Source organism: Aptenodytes forsteri, unplaced genomic scaffold, assembly GCF_000699145.1.
Source record: "Aptenodytes forsteri isolate BGI_AS27 unplaced genomic scaffold, ASM69914v1 Scaffold49, whole genome shotgun sequence".
Lineage (NCBI taxonomy): Eukaryota > Metazoa > Chordata > Aves > Sphenisciformes > Spheniscidae > Aptenodytes > Aptenodytes forsteri.
The window spans coordinates 4293397-4311913 of record NW_008795125.1 but is presented as its reverse complement, the minus strand read 5'-3'; the positions used below and the strand labels follow the sequence as shown (position 1 = coordinate 4311913).

Here is an 18517-nt window from a genome sequence, read left to right as displayed (position 1 = left end):
AATGCCCCCCCCGCCTCTGCAAACGGCAGCCGCCCCGGCTCCTGACTACTCACCTCCCATGCCGTAACCAGCGCAGGAGGATGGATCGCAGTACCCCGGCGGGCCAGAAGCACCCTGTGAGCCCGGGGGCCCCATGTGGCCGGTGGGACCTCGCGGGCCTGGAGAACCTGGTGGTCCTGGACTGCCAGTTCGACTTTCTCCTGGAGGTCCTGTGTAGAAGGGGGAGATGAAACATCTGAGCAGCGTCTTTCATAAAGCAGTGAGTTGAGGCCACCTTGGCAGGCCTGGTGCTTGGAAACCATGGCACTGAGCATGCTACAAACACTTCCAAGAGAGAGTTTGAGCAGAGGAACTGGGGATCCTGGCTCTGACTCCCCCGGGCAAGCTGAGGGAAAGGCTGCAGCGTTCCTCTGGCAAGGAAGGCAAAGCAGCGGCCAGAGAGGAGGCTCGTCAGGAACGGGGAACCGCTGCTTCATCTTCCTTGCCAGAGACAGCTTTTAGCCAGAAATTTATACTAGAGCAAATGTTTCACCAAGTGTCAGACATTTGGAAGGGCAGTTTTGGGGTGGGGGGGGAGGACAGCCCTGGATGCCTATGCAGCTCCTGATTCACCCACTCCCTTTCAGAACAGCTTCTGGGTAACGCCAGCCTTGATACTGGTGCTCTAATGGCCAGAATATCCTAACGAAGGCAATGCAATTTTATGCCTGTTTCAACAGGACCTGGATATCGCCCTCTCTGCTTTTTCAGGAGCTAAATTTAAATCCCCGTGATTAATGTGCTTAATTAATATACATTTCTCTGTCAAGTTTTACAGTTAGGTATGACCTTGAGTCAATGGGAAAACAAATGCAATTAGTCCAGATTTTTTTCCCTTCCAGACTCCATCTCTGAAAAAAAACCCTAAAATATTAAAAAAGAAGGTTTTGGAGAAGCAGTTTATCACAGGGAAAAGGAAAATACTTGTGACACTGATGACACCATCACATGACACAGCACAACGTCCTATTGCATAGTAAGAAAATTACAACAGTTAAGATGCCTGAACTACTGACTGTTCTGCTGCTTAAGCCTTAGAAGTGGAGGACAGAGCCATGCAGGTCTTAGCTGCTTTGCACATGGGTCAGAGTGGTCTAATCCAGGTGTCCCAAACTTAACAACTTTACCTGTAGATCCTGGTGGGCCTCGGGGTCCTTGTGTTCCCACACCTGGATTGCCTTTTTCTCCTTTCTCGCCTGGTAAACCTAAGGAAATAGTACTCTGATCAGAGTCACATTTTGAACAAAACTGTGCGCAGTGTTTATTATTTAACCGGGATTATAGTTCCATATGTTATTTTTCATGTAAAAACAGATGGCAAAGAAGGAAGGAGGTAAAAATAAAGAATTACTTGGTTCTTTTTCCCTCCCTTCCCTGACAGCCTCTCAAGGGAAACATGGCATTCCTGGGGTCTTAAACATTCCTCCTGCCATGGTGGTTTCATCGAGGTGGTATGCAGAGGCATCGGCCAGTTTCCAGGCTGCACTTCCTGCTGGAAAGCTGCCTCTGGACTACACCAAGGTACAAGTATTGTAAGTCAGAAGGATCCTCAGAGCTTCACAAAGCTGTCTATAAATTACTGTGCGGCCCAGAGAAGTCACATTTTTTAATGTGACAGACAATTTTCCTTCAAACATTCACCCACCAAACAGTGGTTCAGCACAAGATGGTTCTATGCATAAATGGAGAGAGTTATCGTGGGTTATTGCAGAGTCTTGCTAAAACACAAGAATGGAGTTCCAGCACAGTCAAAATCTGTCCCCCCAAACAAAGCCCAGTCTAAGAGGTTCCCAGCCACAGAAGTCTGATGCTCCAACATGCACAGCCACTGAGTTGTGTCCCCACACTTGCTCATGGCCCTGAATTTCAATCATTGGGTCTGATCCATGGAGATCACAGATCTAATAATCCAGAGAAGGCACTACCTTCTTCCAGCTTTCCATCTCCTTCTGCACTACCACTATGGCATCCTATAAAAACACCTTCTATAAGCAGCGATCACAATGAGCAGTGTCAAATTAAAGTAGGTGTCAAAACTACAAATTCCAGAACCTGAGTTTCCACCGGCGACTTGGAAACTCTCATAAAGTCTGTGTTTGATTTGGATGGCTCAAAGACACAAAATCCAGGCTGGTTTGTGGGACTTTCCCCCCATTTTCCAGACCTCCCAGCACTGGTAATTGCTCTCCCTGCTTCACAGCTTCCACACTTTCAGAGTCAAAGCCAATAGAGAGCACCTTCATAAAAACAAAGCAGAAAGAAAACATCTGCTACCCTTGATGGGGCAGCATCTACAATTTCAACTGACTGGCCTCCTTCCTTCCCTTCTGCTCAGGTAACTATTACCTCTTAGGGAAAAACATCTGGAAGACACCTCATTTTTTGCAAGGAGCCACAGAAGATTTTTTTTTCCTTCCTAAGCTAATTTCTGATGGAAGCAAATAAGTAAGCACAAACTCTTAACTGTGAAAAAAATTGTAATTAAACCCCATCACTGACAAAGAATTGCTCACATCGAGTTTACAAAGTAAGAGTCTACTGAATTACAGGGGATTTGGTATCTGCTGAGGAGTTCTAGGTCTTCTACATAACAGGTGGCTTCCAGGGCAATATATCATGTAGCCCAATCACTGGAAAACACAGGGCACACCGCTGCAATCAGTAGCTACATACTGAGCACACCATTTTTAAGCAAAGCATGATGAGCTCTTTGTCTTACCTCTACAAGGCTTTTTGCCACTGTCCTGGCATAGTTGAAGTATTTCCTGTTTCCATTTTGTAGCTTTTATTTCCTTTGGTTGCACAATTTTGTTGTTGAGTTAAAAAAACCATGTCTTTCAGTGACCAGTTATTTTATCACAGAGAAATTACACAACCATAGCCACTTCTCACAGCATTTTCCATTAGCGGGTCTCCAAAGCTTTACAAGTGTCTCTAGTAACACTGTATTTTACAGGAGAGACTTGGCCACCAAGAGAAGAAATACCATGGCCAAAATAAATTATCAGGAAGCAGCAAAAGAGAGCAGGTGTGATAATTTGGGTGATGTTCATACCATTATTTTGCAAATAGCAGGTATCTTCCTCTTGCTTCCAGAGGATATTGGGTGAGGCAGAGCAAGGTCTTGTATGCCTCATCCCTGAATTTATGGATAACGGAATATTTGCACAATTACTACTAAAAGTGAAATCTTTGTGTTTGGTTGTCCTAACCGTTCAGTCATTTGATGACTACAATGCTGCAGCAGTTTCTTCTGAGTCTAACGTTATTCCCTATCTATGTCAGCACATGTTAGAAGCGTTACCAAACGTTCCTTTGACCACTGTAGGAACACAAGTGCCAGGGCGTACCCCAGAATGTGTTCTGACCTGGAGACTCTAAAACATGTTGATTTGATTACTGTAATTCTTCATTTCCTGAATCACCTGCCAAGCTTATTGGCAAATTCTTGCTCGTATCACTCTCAGTAGCCAGATTTCTGATCGCATAAGCTTGTTATCCCATGACTGGCACTTCACACTGACTTCCAGGGATGCTTCACAGTGATATTCAAGGACCTGGAATTCTTGTGACCGTGGGCTGGGTTCTCCTTTGCTGGTTTAATACTTTCACCTCTGCTTACTGTGACACTCAAGGCACAGTGAGTGCCTCCTCCCCTGTTTAAAATCTTAGGTGAAATTCTCAAAACGATCTACAACCACAAGTCTCAAAACCTACAGAGCTGCCACAGAGCTAGCTTTTCAAAGGGCATTTAGGCTTGGCAGAGGAATGAAGCCTAGTCTGATGCACACAACTCAGTTAAGCACCTACACTCGCTCTAGAGTACCTGAAGAGAGCTAGGCATTTGGGATAGGTTACAGAAGCCAGAGTGCTAAGGTGGTCACAATAAAATAAAGAAGAAATGCTAAAGGGAGGCATGCCACGAATGTACCCCTCTAGGAACAGCTCCCAGAGCTGACTCACCAGGGCACACATTTTACCTCTCTATCTACCTCTCTAGAGAAACAGGTAAACACATGCACACTGAAAGATTTAAATGATATGAGCATCATGATCCCACTAGTTTTTATGAGCCCTAGTCTGGGTAAAAGGCCAGTAGGGTTTCAGAGGGCTGTGGTCAATAGGGTTTCAGGGGTCTCCTCTCCTCTTCTCTAGTGCCCTTCCATTTTCCAGCATATTTGAGCCCCCCGAAGTCCAGAGCTCATTCCACAGTGCAGACAGCAGCACAAAGTGGCTCTGCCGTGCTGAGACCCGTCTCTCCTGTGCTGAGACCCATCCCACATGCAGGCTCTGCAGATTTTTAGATGGTGGCATATAGCTGAAATCCAGAAATCTTGGATGTTCAAGTGTAGACAATCTTGATGATGTGGCTTGGATACATGACTGTATGTTCTCCCCTACTCAATGGTTCTGACTACCACCTCAGGATGCATTAGGCCAAAAAGATTAAGAACAGCTCTCTAGCCTAACTGCTCAAAAACTTATCAGGGAGAGGGAGGCCTTGTTTCAGACCTTATTCCAAGATCTAATATCCAAAACGCAGAGGAATATATTCATCAAACTGGACCACAAGACCTTCTCCCAGTGGTGGTAGTAGGTAGGAAAGGAACGCAGCTTCAAATTTCCTGAAATTATGCTCTAACCATTTAGCCACTGGAGAAAAGCTGGAGAGGAACTAGCACCGCCATCTCTTCCATCAAGCCTCCTTCACATCTAATCTTCCTATTTTCTATCTTGCTTGTACACCACAGCTTTCTCTTACAACTAAATTAGTTCCTACTAGCCTTTTGCAGGTAGATAACGAGCAACCTCTGGCCAAACTACAAGAGCAGTAAAAGCAATGTGACCAGGTTGATGAAGGTGCAGCCTTGAGCTAATACAACCTCGTTGCTAAGGAAGGGCTCAGCACCGTTAATACAACCCCTTTGGTGATCTCAGAACAACAGAGCAAATTTGTGTCTGACTGCTGTATACTAACATACTGCAGTACACCTACCTTACCCTCATGGTTGTACAAGGTACGTATTGCTCTTGTTCAGATTGTTTTAGACTTTCAGATTATAAACTGCCCAAAAGGTAAGTTTCAGGAATTTTATAGCCATAGCCTTTGGTAGCACTAGCTCCTAAATCTCACTGAAGGTCAATGGGTCTTAAGTGTTTAAATTACTCAGGTATCTTGAAATTTGCTAACATCTTTTCTTCTGGGATTCTTAGCAATGTAATACATGGGATTCCTGCTCTCAGAGGCTGTCTTCCAAGTCCAGTATGAATCTCCTGTTTGCAATCCAGCATTTGGTTAGCAGACATTGCAGTTTCAGTCAGAAGTGCTATCCAGAACCTTTGATGAATGATTGCATTGCATAGTGTACGTAGGAAGCAGTCCTAGGTGGCAGATACACGCTCTAACCTACACTTATATTCCTGGGGGAACCTGCCAAAAACACACGTCATCTGTGATCAACAACAGAATTCCATCCATTTTAAAGACAAATTTCTCAGGCAAACCTCTTGTCCTGCATTCCAAATGCACTTTCCAGATACCTAAAATTTGCTTAGCCCTGGCTTGCTTCAAACGTACGGAGAGACTCCTCTGTTGCAATTCGCTACTTCTGCTCCAGGCCTTTTAACAAGGTAAACTCATCTAAATTGTCTCTTACCATACATGCTCTGTAAGGAAATGCTTGCCATTTGTAAAAGGCAAAGTCTGTATATGTGGATTGCTTTGATCATAAGAAGACTGGCCCATGATAACCATCTGGAATCTACACAGATGTTTAGTACAAGGACCATTGCTTATCCTACTGTATGATAACATTACATGGTGACTTCAAAGACAATTGCCACAATGTTTTCAAATCACAGCCTTCCATGCACTCAATTATTATTCTTTACACAAGAACACACACCCATACGCAATGTTCACAGAATAAACTGCAGTAAGAAATTATAAATATGGAACAAATCTACTCAGGCTAAAAATAAAATATTAATTCTGGAACAAGTTATGAAGCTCTTGCGCAGGGCAAACCTTCTTTGAAATCACACGGATATCAAGTTCCTAAAGCAAACGTACTGAAAGCCAAGATACAAATCTGCTTCAGGTTTCTTTTAGTCTAGTTTCCAGTAAAGTTTACCCAAGTGAAAGAGAACATAAACACTGAAGCAAGAATACCCTACTCCTAGGGCAAAACTCACGAGTTAAAATCGAGCACTCCACGGGCTCCCCTAATGGACTTTCCACCAAAGCTCTTTAATGAGAGTAAGTTAACAGCTTCACAGACCTCTTGGTCATAGTTAATGGCTCCCTCCTATAAATGACAGAACGTTCAAAATTCTCCCATTTCGCTTTCTGTCAAGGTCATCTTTGCGTTTCATTAGAGCATAGCTTACAAAAAGTCAACCAGACGAGACATCACTCTCCATGTAAGTTACCACAATGGTTAATCAATCTCAGGGATAAAATGAGTATCAAAATTTGTCATTTGAGTTAGAGTGGCTTCAAATTCCGGGAACTGTTTTCATATTTGTGCTCTGGACATACTTCAGCAATACCATCAAACTGTCTCTCCCTCTTCATGCTAACCACTTTTTTATGTCTTGTCCCCATCCAAAGTAAGCAATGGCCTGGGTTCAGCCCCATGGAGATCACAAGCAACTGAAATCAATTATTTCCAATGCTCTGCTAAAGATACCTCTGATAGCATCAGTTATTAAAAACGAAACCAAGATCATCAATACATTCCCTCGCAAAGAAAATTAAATGTCCATGGTTTCTGCATGAAAGGAAATCCTAGGAATTGCTTATCTGTTTTTGTCTTTAAGAGAATACTGTCCTTTGAGGAGAACTGCATATTGCAATTAAGAAAAATTAGACTGCTACCAAAAATGTCCTCTTTCAAAGACATTCAGTGGTAACCATAATGTATAATAACACAGGGTGATTTTTTTTTTATCCAGATGAAGCTAAAATTGGAAATAAAAATATTTAATTGACTCAACTGGCAAAAGTTCCATTTAATTCCATTGGAATTTTGCCATCAGACCTGTAAACATGTGGCTTTTGAAAAATTAGACTGCTACCAAAAATGTCCTCTTTCAAAGACATTCAGTGGTAACCATAATGTATAATAACACAGGGTGATTTTTTTTTTATCCAGATGAAGCTAAAATTGGAAATAAAAATATTTAATTGACTCAACTGGCAAAAGTTCCATTTAATTCCATTGGAATTTTGCCATCAGACCTGTAAACATGTGGCTTTTGATAACACATGTTTAGTTAACTCTTTCATATGAAGCCAGAAAGCAAATATGGATGAAGCTATACTTGAGAATAGTGACTTTCCCAGTGACAGCTTAGGTATTTATTATATTTTAATCATAGTGGGATGGAGTGAGTAGCCATAAGTTTTGTGCATCACTTCAGGACACATCATAAGAGCAGAAGTCCACCCAGCAGTTAGAAGAACAACTGCATTTTCACAGCATCTGAAAGCTAGCAGTGCCTCAGCATATTTTTTACTATGGCTTTTACATTTTCCTCAAAGTTGAGAAAACTACCCACATATTATAGAAATAACTGAAAAAAAGAAAAAACCCACGCTGAATCTTTGTTTTTATATATTACTTTGCATACGTCCAACTGCTTTCTGAGCACTCAGAAGCTAGACACTAGTTATTTAAGTCCCAGTTCATAAACATAAAATCAAAACAAAAGATGTTCAAACTAGCTGAAATAAAAATAGAAACCAGTGCTGTGCACTAGTTAAAATAAAAATAGAGATGAGTGTTGTGAATAATCAGTGCTTGGGTTTGGTTTTTTCTGAACTCCTATATTTATGCAAATATGTAAGAAAACAAAATGCTAGTAATTTATCTAGGATTATGTACTACAGGGGACTGATAACACAATGTGGCCTCCTTAATGTTTAAATGACTGGTCCAATTCAAATGGCCTGTTGGGGCACCAATAAAATGTTAATATTGCTAACAAATATTGAGATTGCCAGAGATGTTGCTTTTCACATCATTAGAAAAATACCACAGATAAACCCCGCAGCGTACGGCTAAAACAATAATCAACTGGGGAAACTAAATAACAAATGTCTAAGTGTGATCCTAATCCATTCACTTATGTCTACACTGGAAAAAATAGATCTCAGCTGGCAACAGACACTGACAACTGAATCTGTCGAGAGAATGACTTATCCTTTCTCACTGAGGTGGTCTTTCTTGGAAGGACCAGCTCAGTGTGTTACTAGTGAGAGAATACATTCGGGAATGGGACACCCCGGACCTAGAAGTTCAAGTGGAGGTTTCTAACAAAACTCTAAGACACTCTCTCAATCCAAGCCTCCTTCCAAAACATCTGATTAATGCTTGGCAGAGTGACAAGGTAAACAAGGGAAAAGAAGTTACTGGCCAGGCAAGTTAGCAGGGAAGTTCACTGATCTCAAGATCTCTCACTGCTGACATTTTCCAGTAAAGCTCTCTTTGGTGCATGATTTCTAACCAGTTCCACACGCTGCTTTCAGAAGTTCCCCCTTCTCACAGGCTGGGACGAATGGGTGGTGGGCAAGAGAGGTGAGTAGGAAGAAATGTCTAGCCTCCCCCCACCTTTTCTCTTCCCACTCTACCAGCACCTTGCCATTCAGCTCAGAGCCAGTAACAGGTTTTTGCAGCAATCCCAATAGTTTGAACTCTGAGGGAAAAAAGGCAACACTGCTAAATAGACAAACCAGTCTTTTTTCCCTTCTAATGTCTATTGCTTTTTAGTACGCTCTATGGACACTGCTGTCACTGTTGCAGTGTATTTTCTGCACTTAAAGGTGGAGGATGACTTTTCAGAGTTGCTAATCTGGCACTGGTTTTGAACATTAAATTGACTTCATATACAACGAAAATGCTGATGACATCAGCAAAAAGAAACACATTGTTCATAAAGACTTCCAAGTGGCTGGCTGGAGATCTTCAGGACAGGACTATACATTGTGACTTGCTGAACAAGTTAAATACAAACAGCGCTTCAGAACACAGCAAGGGATGGGGTCTGTCCATTTACCCTCCTCTCTGTATTCACTGGAGACTAAAAACCCTTCCATCTAGAAGCAGAGGAATTTTAGTCTGCTACTTCACTGTATGATATGTAGTTAGGAATCAAGTGAGAATTGGGAATGCACAAGAAACTTCCAATCTCCCCAAGCATGATGCTGGTAAAAGTAATTATTCTATATTTTTTCCCTAGGTTCTGAATGAGCTTCTTCCTCTCCCTTCCAGGTTCTGTGCAAGGCTCCGGTTATGTGAATGTCCTAAAAACCGTTTCACTCAAATAAAGCCAATTATTTTGTCTTTAAGTTTACACATAGATTCTTTTTTCTGAAAACAATCTCATTTTAAGCTATAAATACTGTAAAACACTCCCAACATTTGGCATCACATTTTATGAAAATCTGCAGAGAGCCCTGGCTGACTGATTATAGTACTTGAAGTAAGCTTGATAAGTGCTTGCTTTCTACCAAGTATGAATCTCCCCACAAGCACTACCTGCCAAAATCAGTCCCTTCTAACATCAGTTATCTCTAGAGACAGGAAAAGAATAATATTCTTTTTTTTAATGTGCTTTTACCCCTTCTGTACTCACTCTATTATCAATGCTGTTTCCCAGATATTAATAATCAGCAGTGAGTTAACCTACATCATTTAAATGACTATATCTAATCACTCTGTGATTTCATAGTACTACAACGTGTGGGCCTGGGCCTCAGCACAACAAATAAAATGGAAAATACATGCTAAATGTCAGACAGGTTTCCCTTTTTGTAACCTGCATTTTGGTTCCTCCATTCCTGAAGCCCCAGCAAAATATTCTGTGTACTTAAACAGTTCCTGCCTGAGAAGCCATTCAAAATACACTAGTATTTTAAGCAATGACCCTGAAAACTGCATTCAGTCTCTCCGGGTCACCACTTTTGAAGTCAGTTTCTCACGTGCCGCCTCTTCCAATTTTCTTTCCTACTTGCTTCCCACCCCCTCATTCCTCCTTTTTTCTGGACAGTGTCTGGTCTCTGCTCAGCTGGAGCAGGCAGCAGCATGACTGAGAGGCTAGTACCCTAAACCTTGTCTCTTTTTTCAAGAAGGCAATTAGAATTACAGTCTTGAGGGGAAGAAAGGACCCACAGACTCACAGGTTCACTCAAAGGCTTTCTTTTCAAAACAATGTTTTAACTCTGGTCATCATGGCTACTGTGATCTGGAACTATTAAGCTCCTGAACTGAACAGCCTTCATAGCAATTCATTTTTAAAATCCCATTTTAGATTTTGCAACAGCAACACCAATTCATCGCTCTTGAATATCGCATTTGTCTCTTGGGTTTTTGGTGACTTCCTCGTGTGATGGTCTTCAAAGCACTTTCACAATCACAGATCCACTCAGGACTACCTCTGTTAGCGCTACTCCGGTACACCAAAGATTACCAGGGTTGCACAGAGGGAGAGTAAATCAAAACATGGAGCTTGTTTCTTTATTAGACAATGCTGGAGGAGGAAAGGAGAAAGGGATCTAGCATACACATAAGAATACAGAGGGGAATTACAGTAAATGAACAGTTAAATATAGTACTTCTCTCTGACCTCACCGTTTCCTCTCCCTGATGCTCTCAACCCCTCATAAACGAGGATTTTTTTTCCCCTCTTCTTATCAACCTTGCTCCTTTCAGACTATCACAACTTAGAAATCTTGAGACTGACACATTTCAAGTTTAGCAGAAAAGTTCGATCTTTCCCCAACACGAATCTATCAGTTTTGCAGCTGCCTTTTCCAAAAGCTCATTTGCTTATACAATTACAGCTCCAGCTCACTTCAGAGTCCTACTAAGATGAAAGCATGATGTGATGTCATGTGCCCAATTAGATGCCACCAATCTTCAGCAGTTTAGGCATTTAACCTCTGTCTGATCCTGCCAAATCACACCTGGCAAAGCCTGCATTACCTTCATGACTGAGAGTCTCCAGAGCTTTCATTATGGTCTGTGTTGAGCTCACCAATCAACTAGTGAGAAAATCGTTGTTCTCAAATTTAGATAGGAGGCAAAAGCCATCAGAATGTATCAGGAAAGGGAGGTATATTTTTTTCTATGCGAAGTATGAAGCCTACCTCTTTCTCCTGGTCTTCCTGGTTGACCAGGACTTCCTGGAAACCCTTGCATGCCTGGTGATCCTTGTTCACCCTGTGGCCCTGGAGCCCCTGGCCGACCTGGCTCACCAGGAGGTCCTGCGATGGTTCGTGTTGAGACAGATTGGCTTGGAATCTGGTTCAGAATTGAGTTATATCTTGCCATATGACCTGTCAGGAAAAAATGTCCTCATTTTCAAGTTACAGTGGAGAATCTGGTTCAGCTAAGTTTGAACAGAGCACTGGCAGGTCCTCAAGGCTGTGGTCTGTCATGCTTTGATAATATGAAGTTGTGTGCTTGTTGGTGGAGAAACAGTGGTTTAGGGAGTACAAAGAAAAGGGGAAGACTATTCTGTAGAATTTTATTTCCTTGTTTTGATGGTTTGGGGTTTTTTGTATTTTATGTCTATAAAAATTTAAAATTGTTACAGCAGAAGCTTCTGTATACTATAATAGACTGGAGACAATTCAGGCTTTTTTTTAGATGCCTGTGATGCTAGTCAGCAATAATTGGACATAAATACATTCAAACATAAATCTAGTCAGAACATAAATCCTGACCGTCTAGCCTAAAACGAACAGATCTGCTTGCATGCTCTGAAAAGCATCATATTTGTAAGTAATTGTGGCAGGAAAAGATCCATTCTAGAGATAGAAGCATATGAACTATCGATGTACTTACCCTGGATGAGTTGTTCACACACTTGCCGAGCAACAGCACGCACCATTGCTTGGGACTGGAGATCGCCCTGGATAACAACAGCAGCAGGGTCATAACACATTTTTTTGCATCACTTCTGACTTGAAAACGCTTAGAGCAATGAAAGACATTTATTATCCCTGAGAGATTATATCCTCACAGATCAGAAAAAAAGCCAAAAAAGTTTTGGGATTTCCCTGGTTCCCATTGCTGTTTTGAGCCAGCAAACAGAGGTCGGAGAAGATAACCCTAATGAGAGATCTGGGGACATGCTTAATGCCACATACTTCCCACCTTCAAAACATTACTGTAGCTGTATATAAGACAATGTCTGGAAAAGAAGGAAAATTTGCCTGATTGCACAGAGAAAACTATTGTGCATGTAAACACAGAGAAACACAAATTTTTGGAGAAAGCTTTTTATGACACAGAAAACGGGGAAAAAAAAAAATCGGCTAATGTGAACATAGACTTACCCGCTCGCCCCTTTCACCCTTAGCTCCAGGAGGACCCTATGAAAAGATTCAATACAAAATTAATTCTCATTTTGTTCTTGCTCAAAATTTTTAATGCCTAAACGTTGTCTCCCTTGCAGCATCTGAGTAAAAGGAGAAAAACCAAACAAGGAACATGGTTTCAGGAGGCTATGTGACAATAACGAAAATACGTTTTCCATTTCACTACTCAACAAAATGTTCATCTTTGGCAATTACATGGCGACAATGACTTTCTCGGGGGTTTGTCACATACTGAATTCTCTTGTTTAAACTGTCAGCAAGGGCAGGCCACCAGATGATGCATTTCACATGGCTGAAATGGATCTAATCACCACTGAGTATAAGGAAGGGAAGGCTGATGGGAGACAAAATATCGGTCTGAAATTTGTAGCATTCGCTGCACCGAGACTCTGCATCCGCTACGAACAGAATCAGCAATGGGATTAAACTGCACAGAAAATTAAGTGTGACATTAAAGATAATGTAATACTGTAATGATGGTAAGGATCATTACGGATTGGAACAAGTTGTCTAGGGCAGTTACAACTTCACCAATGGAGGTTTTTGGGGTAGGCTAGACATCTCTCAGGAACTCCTGAAGCGAGGAAAGGTCTGCACGAAGAGGTAACCAGCTGACTGATGCATGGTTAAAGCACAGCTTATTCTGTCCTGGGAAAGGAGAAACTCCTACAAAGACTGCAAGATTATTTCTAGGCCTCTTTTCTATTGCTCTGCCTTTTGGGTAAGACAGTTATTGAACCTCAATAATTTTTTACCCACCTAGCTGTTTTTTCAGAACTACTAGAGTCTAAACATTCACAGCAGAGGTCTTACATGACTTACAGGGATACGTACACTCTAGGAAATCTAGTTCAATATCTGGAACATGTGTTTGGACAGGAACTGAATAGTCAGCATGTTATACATTGATAGTAATAAGTTCCATAGCTCATCAAATCTCCTTAGTAGATTTCATTATTACACTTAGAAACTATGCAGAACTGGGCATTAGGGGTTTTTTGCTTATATATTATCAGTCATTTCATTTCCACTTAACCAAATAAAAATGCTTGCATTGGATTAAATCTCCAAAGCAAACTGTATCAGTCATTTCATTTACCAAATACCAAATAAAAATGCTTGCATTGGATTAAATCTCCAAAGCATTTTGAAAAAAAAATTCTATTCTACAAATCGAGTCAGAAGTACACACTGTCACATTATGATGTTTAAAAATTAGTCAGAAGTACACACTGTCACATTATGATGCCTTTAAAAATTAAGCAGAACATTCACTGGAAAAAAACTGAGCAGGCTTTATAATTAAGCAAGCGGTCAAATGTTAAAATGTGAATACACAGTATTATCTGAACTGTTACAGAGAAAAAGAGGTCCACTGTAAATCTTCTCTTTTACGTAATTTACCCACTCATTTTATAGTTGTATTCCTTTCTTCTAGTTAAACTGAGGGGTTTTTATAATAAAGAAAATAATATCTGAAAGACAAACTTAGTATTAGAGGTTCCTAATACTTATTTTCGGTGTAGAGGGTGTAATTTTCCACTCAATGAAACTGATGGTCAAATTCATAATAACATTCTAGAAAAAGCCCTGATCATTAGTCAGTTGCCCTGATGTAAACCCAGAGTAACCATGGAAGCGAGTTTTTTATTCATGCAATATTTTCACAGTTTGAAAATCAGAATAATATTTTGGAAATATTCAGGTTAATAAATGGCATACTTTAATTTCCTGAGGGTTGCTTGAAGTGCAAAGGAAAAAAACGGAGAAAGTAATTACACACAGACTACAAATTCACATACTGTTATCTTTTTAACTCCTGTGTTTTAATCTTGTGTTTTGACTCTCTAATCCCTATATTCCAAACATTGTATGTAAGATCAACAAATAAATTTAATTATGAAGAACGAACAAAGAAAGACCACTATGATGTTTTGCTTAGCCACTAACTGCAAACAGATCATAAGCTATAAATATTGAGGAGTTCTGTAAAACAGTGAAGCCAGGATCAGAAACCAATTAATCCACAACAGCAAATATAGCAATATTCATTAAGTTTACTCACAGGAGCTCCAACATCACCTTGAGGCCCCTGGCTTCCAGTAACACCTGGAACACCTGGAGCACCAGGTATGCCCTACATGGAAAAAGAGAAAGAAAATACTTAGTGGTGATGACAGTCAACACCCATGAATCCTGATGGGAGAAATAACTGCGTGATGGAGAGGAAGTTCACAAAGCAGACAGTACACAGGCAGTTCTGCAAGTCAAAGATTGGAGATGCTGGGAGAGAGGATTAAGAAGTACATGTTGCAGTAAAAAGAGCACCGAAAGCACAGCTCTGAGAAAAGCACTCAAGACAAATGGACTTGTGTTGCTTGCTTTCTGAAACAGGCACAGATTGGTGAACCTCAAGACTAAATCCTGTGACGTTACTACCGTGTTCAGGGGGGATGACTCAGAACATTCTTTGTAAAAAGAACAGGATTGCTTGGAGAATGCTCAATGCCATCAGCAGTTTCACCTAATGTCTTAAATCTATCAAGAAGGCATTAACTTTGCCTAGCTGCCCTAGCTGAGAAGGAAGGGACTGATGCTGGAGGTAACATAGTTATTGCTTTGAAGGCTGAACGTGGCCTCTGCTGTCTTCCTTGATTACTCTATGAGAGCATTTGCACTCACCTCCAGCCTCCAGATCAAGCGAAACTTGGCAGTTCAGTTCAACTAACAATCCTAATTGGAATTTCTTACAAAAAGAAAATCTTGTTTCAAACGTTAAGAGCACTAATTCCCTTTATATAGTGCAGTTACTTGACTAAGAACAAGCTATCAATCTACTGACGGAACAACTGTCTCCCCTTCCCATGGGAGACTTTTTTTCTTGAGCTAAGAGTGGAAAGAAATGACACTGGACAGCAGCTCTCTGCCAACTCCATGCATCATGAGAATTTTAACTTCCAAGGAGAACCCTTGGCCTTGGTCTATCCACTGAAGCCTCGATAACAGTGACCCACAATCCCCCAAAGTCCTGCTGACTTTTACACTAACAAATTCCATGGGCAATACTCACCGTTGGGCCAGGAGGTCCTTGTGGGCCTGTGGGTCCGTCTTTGCCAGGAAGGCCCTATAAAAGAGAAATATATGCAATTTTATCACCTTTTAGATATACTTCATGAATCTGTCCCATTTCATCTAGAAGACTTTTTTTTTTTTTCTTTTTCTTTGTTTTTTCTTAAATTAATAACTGGTCCTAGTGGTTTCTTAGAAGAAAATTCCCTTATTTGCCCTGGGGAGGGTTTATTTCTGAAAAGGAGCTATAGCATCATCGGTATTTAAAAAAAAATTTCAACTAGTCTCACAGCACTTTCGAAGTAAGAAGCAGCAATGCAAAACTATTTGTACTGGCAATTTTCTACTTCTGAGCGAATTTCACTTATAATGCTGACGTAGTGAGGTAAATGAGAACGTTTGCTGTCAGACTTCTCTACCACAAAATGGGCCACACTTCTACATCTGTTCTCACTGGTTGTAACTATTCACAGTCCCACTGATTAAGTGCTGAAAGATGGCAACTGAGAGTCTATCTCTCTGCCCAACAATACTGTACGTATGTACTAGCTATCACCGAGGTCCTGATTCAGGAAGCAGCAGGAATGCTCATGTGGTTTACATTATCAACGTGCTTCAGAGCTTCCAGAAATGAGCGCCAAAAACTAAAGATAACTTGGAAACTGGAAAGCAAGCAAATCATAGAAAAAAGACTGACCAGATGTAGAAGAAAATACACTATTAATAAAGTATTCTTGCAAATTAACCAATAGGCACATTTTGTATCCACGTGCTATAAAGCATAGGTTTCTTAACAGCCTGGTGTTGTCAATTCTTTCATTACCACACAGCCTAAAAAAAGAGAAATATGACCTTATCTCTGGCTCAAGACCAGAATACGGAGGTGAGAGTAGAAGGAAAGAGAGGGTTTGAAAGTGTTTATGCTGACACACACAGTAAAGAACATTCTAGGCCTCAGCATCTCATAGAGCTTCAGAAAAAACATTCACATCTTTGTCGTTTTGTACTTTTTTTCTGAAACTTCATTTCTGACACGGCTTTAGTAATGAATACAGCATGAACTACCAGTTTTATGCTTTACATAATTTGGAAACTATGATTCGAACCTGCTGTCATATGACAAAAAACCCGGCTGGGGAATATTATCTGCCATGTACCTGGAAAGGACTTTTTAAAATTCCACCAGAAGGGTGTTTTGATGATAAAATAAGCCACATAGTCAGCTCATATTATGTCATTTATGCATCCTTAGACTTGATAAGGAAATACTTTCCTATTTCACAGTGTAGCCAGATGGTTCCTGAAGCTTTAAGAACCAAAGCAGCTCCCCTATCACAGTAAGAACTAAAGCAAATGTAACAGCTAAGTGGCATTGAAATAAAGATACTAATAGTGTCTCTATCACAGTAGTTTTAAGACATATACAGAGAAAAGATTGCAAGCCTAGCTCAATTAAATAAATTTGCAAAGGAAAGTGCGTTCAGTCTTCAAAATTGGTGTTTCTAAAGGAAACAGAGAATGGTATAAGGAACTTCGAAATGTATTAAAGATTACAAAATAAGGTTTCTGATATTCTCTGGAAGAAGCATTTAGTTGTGAAGAATGTTTTGAAAAATTCAGTGATAGCTATTCACAGTTTTATATTAACATGGAAGTCCTTAAAAGATAATGCAAACTAGACTGATTTTTGTAACAGTAAAACCTTCAGGAAGACTGATACCTTCATATTTACAAGTATGTTTCACTTTTTAAAGCAAAGATTTAAAATCTGCATTTATTTTTGATCAGTCCTAAAGCAGGATGAAAACCGGTTGGACACTCTTAAGGGCGTAATTTAACTAGGAGGGGGGAAATGTAGAGCTTTCCACCGACTTCTAGGATCTAGTGTGGATTCACACAAACTTCTACAGAAAAATAATGCTGTATGTCCCTTCCTTCTCCCATCCCAGTCAAGGAGTAGAACTAACAGTATGATCAGAATTACATTTTCTTTGAATATATTTCACAGTTTCTTTCTTCTGAGCAGTATTCTTACTCTTGGCTGCTCAAGAATCACCTCCTGTCTATTCTCCTAGGATTCATTTCTCTTGGCACTGTGTCTGTATTGCTTGGCCACAAAAAAATCACCTCCTACTGTATTTGTTAGATGTGAAAATTGCTATTTATAAATGCAGTTAAAGAGAGGTTTGGTTCAAGAAAGAGTATGGCAATACCTATTCTCTCATGCAGGTAAGAGGCCAAAGATACTTGTTTGTTCTCCCAACAGGGTTTGAAGATGATGTTACTCAGACCATCTGATGGCCAGAATGGATCTGATACTCATTCTGAACTTGTGAGTAGTGAGCAGAGGAGATTAGTAGGTACCAGGAAATTGGCAGGAAGACTGGGAATGTATTTCTTCTGGCTCTTTCTCCCATTATTTTTGGTCTGTGTAATGTAGAAGAAAATAGAGCACTGTGAGAATTCACGAAGTTGTATTCTGAGCACTGAAGCCTTAAAGATGTTATTTACTCTCCCATTTATTGAAGTCTCCTCTTTGCTTAACCATCTCCAGAATGACTGGGGGAATTACATAGCACAACAGCACTTTCTCTCTGATGCAGTCACATCCAGGATAGGAATGACTCTGTACAGAGCCACTGAATCTCCTCCATGGAGCTGCATGTCCAAGAGCAGGATGGGACAGATTTTGATGTGTGACATCGGGTGTAGGGCAGTTTAGAATCAAGATGTATATTATTTTGGAAGGTTAACTTAAATCAGGACATATTTTGCTAATGGCATGAAAAACAGTTATGGAGAAACATAGAATCATAGAATCATTGAGGTTGGAAAAGACCTCTAAGATCACCGAGCCAACCCGTCAACCCAACACCACCATGTCCACTAAACCATGTCCCTAAGCGCCTCATCTACTCGTCTTTTAAATACCTCCAGGGATGGGGACTCAACCACTTCCCTGGGCAGCCTGGTCCAATGTTTCACCACTCTTTCAGTAAAGAAATTTTTCCTTACATCCAA

At 40.6% G+C, this 18517-nt stretch overlaps 1 protein-coding gene across 1 annotated transcript in view; it reads right to left on the bottom strand.

Annotated features, from left to right (window-relative positions):
- The window catches only part of COL14A1 (collagen type XIV alpha 1 chain), a 124819-nt gene that overhangs the window by 2362 nt on the left and 103940 nt on the right, over positions 1-18517 (bottom strand). The window contains exons 40-46 of the mRNA XM_009277215.2: positions 15498-15551; positions 14493-14564; positions 12386-12421; positions 11892-11958; positions 11192-11380; positions 1167-1244; positions 54-209 (exon numbers count right to left, since the gene is read on the bottom strand). Of these exons, the coding sequence (XP_009275490.1) occupies positions 54-209; positions 1167-1244; positions 11192-11380; positions 11892-11958; positions 12386-12421; positions 14493-14564; positions 15498-15551 (652 nt within the window). The remainder of the gene's footprint in view (positions 1-53; positions 210-1166; positions 1245-11191; positions 11381-11891; positions 11959-12385; positions 12422-14492; positions 14565-15497; positions 15552-18517) is intronic.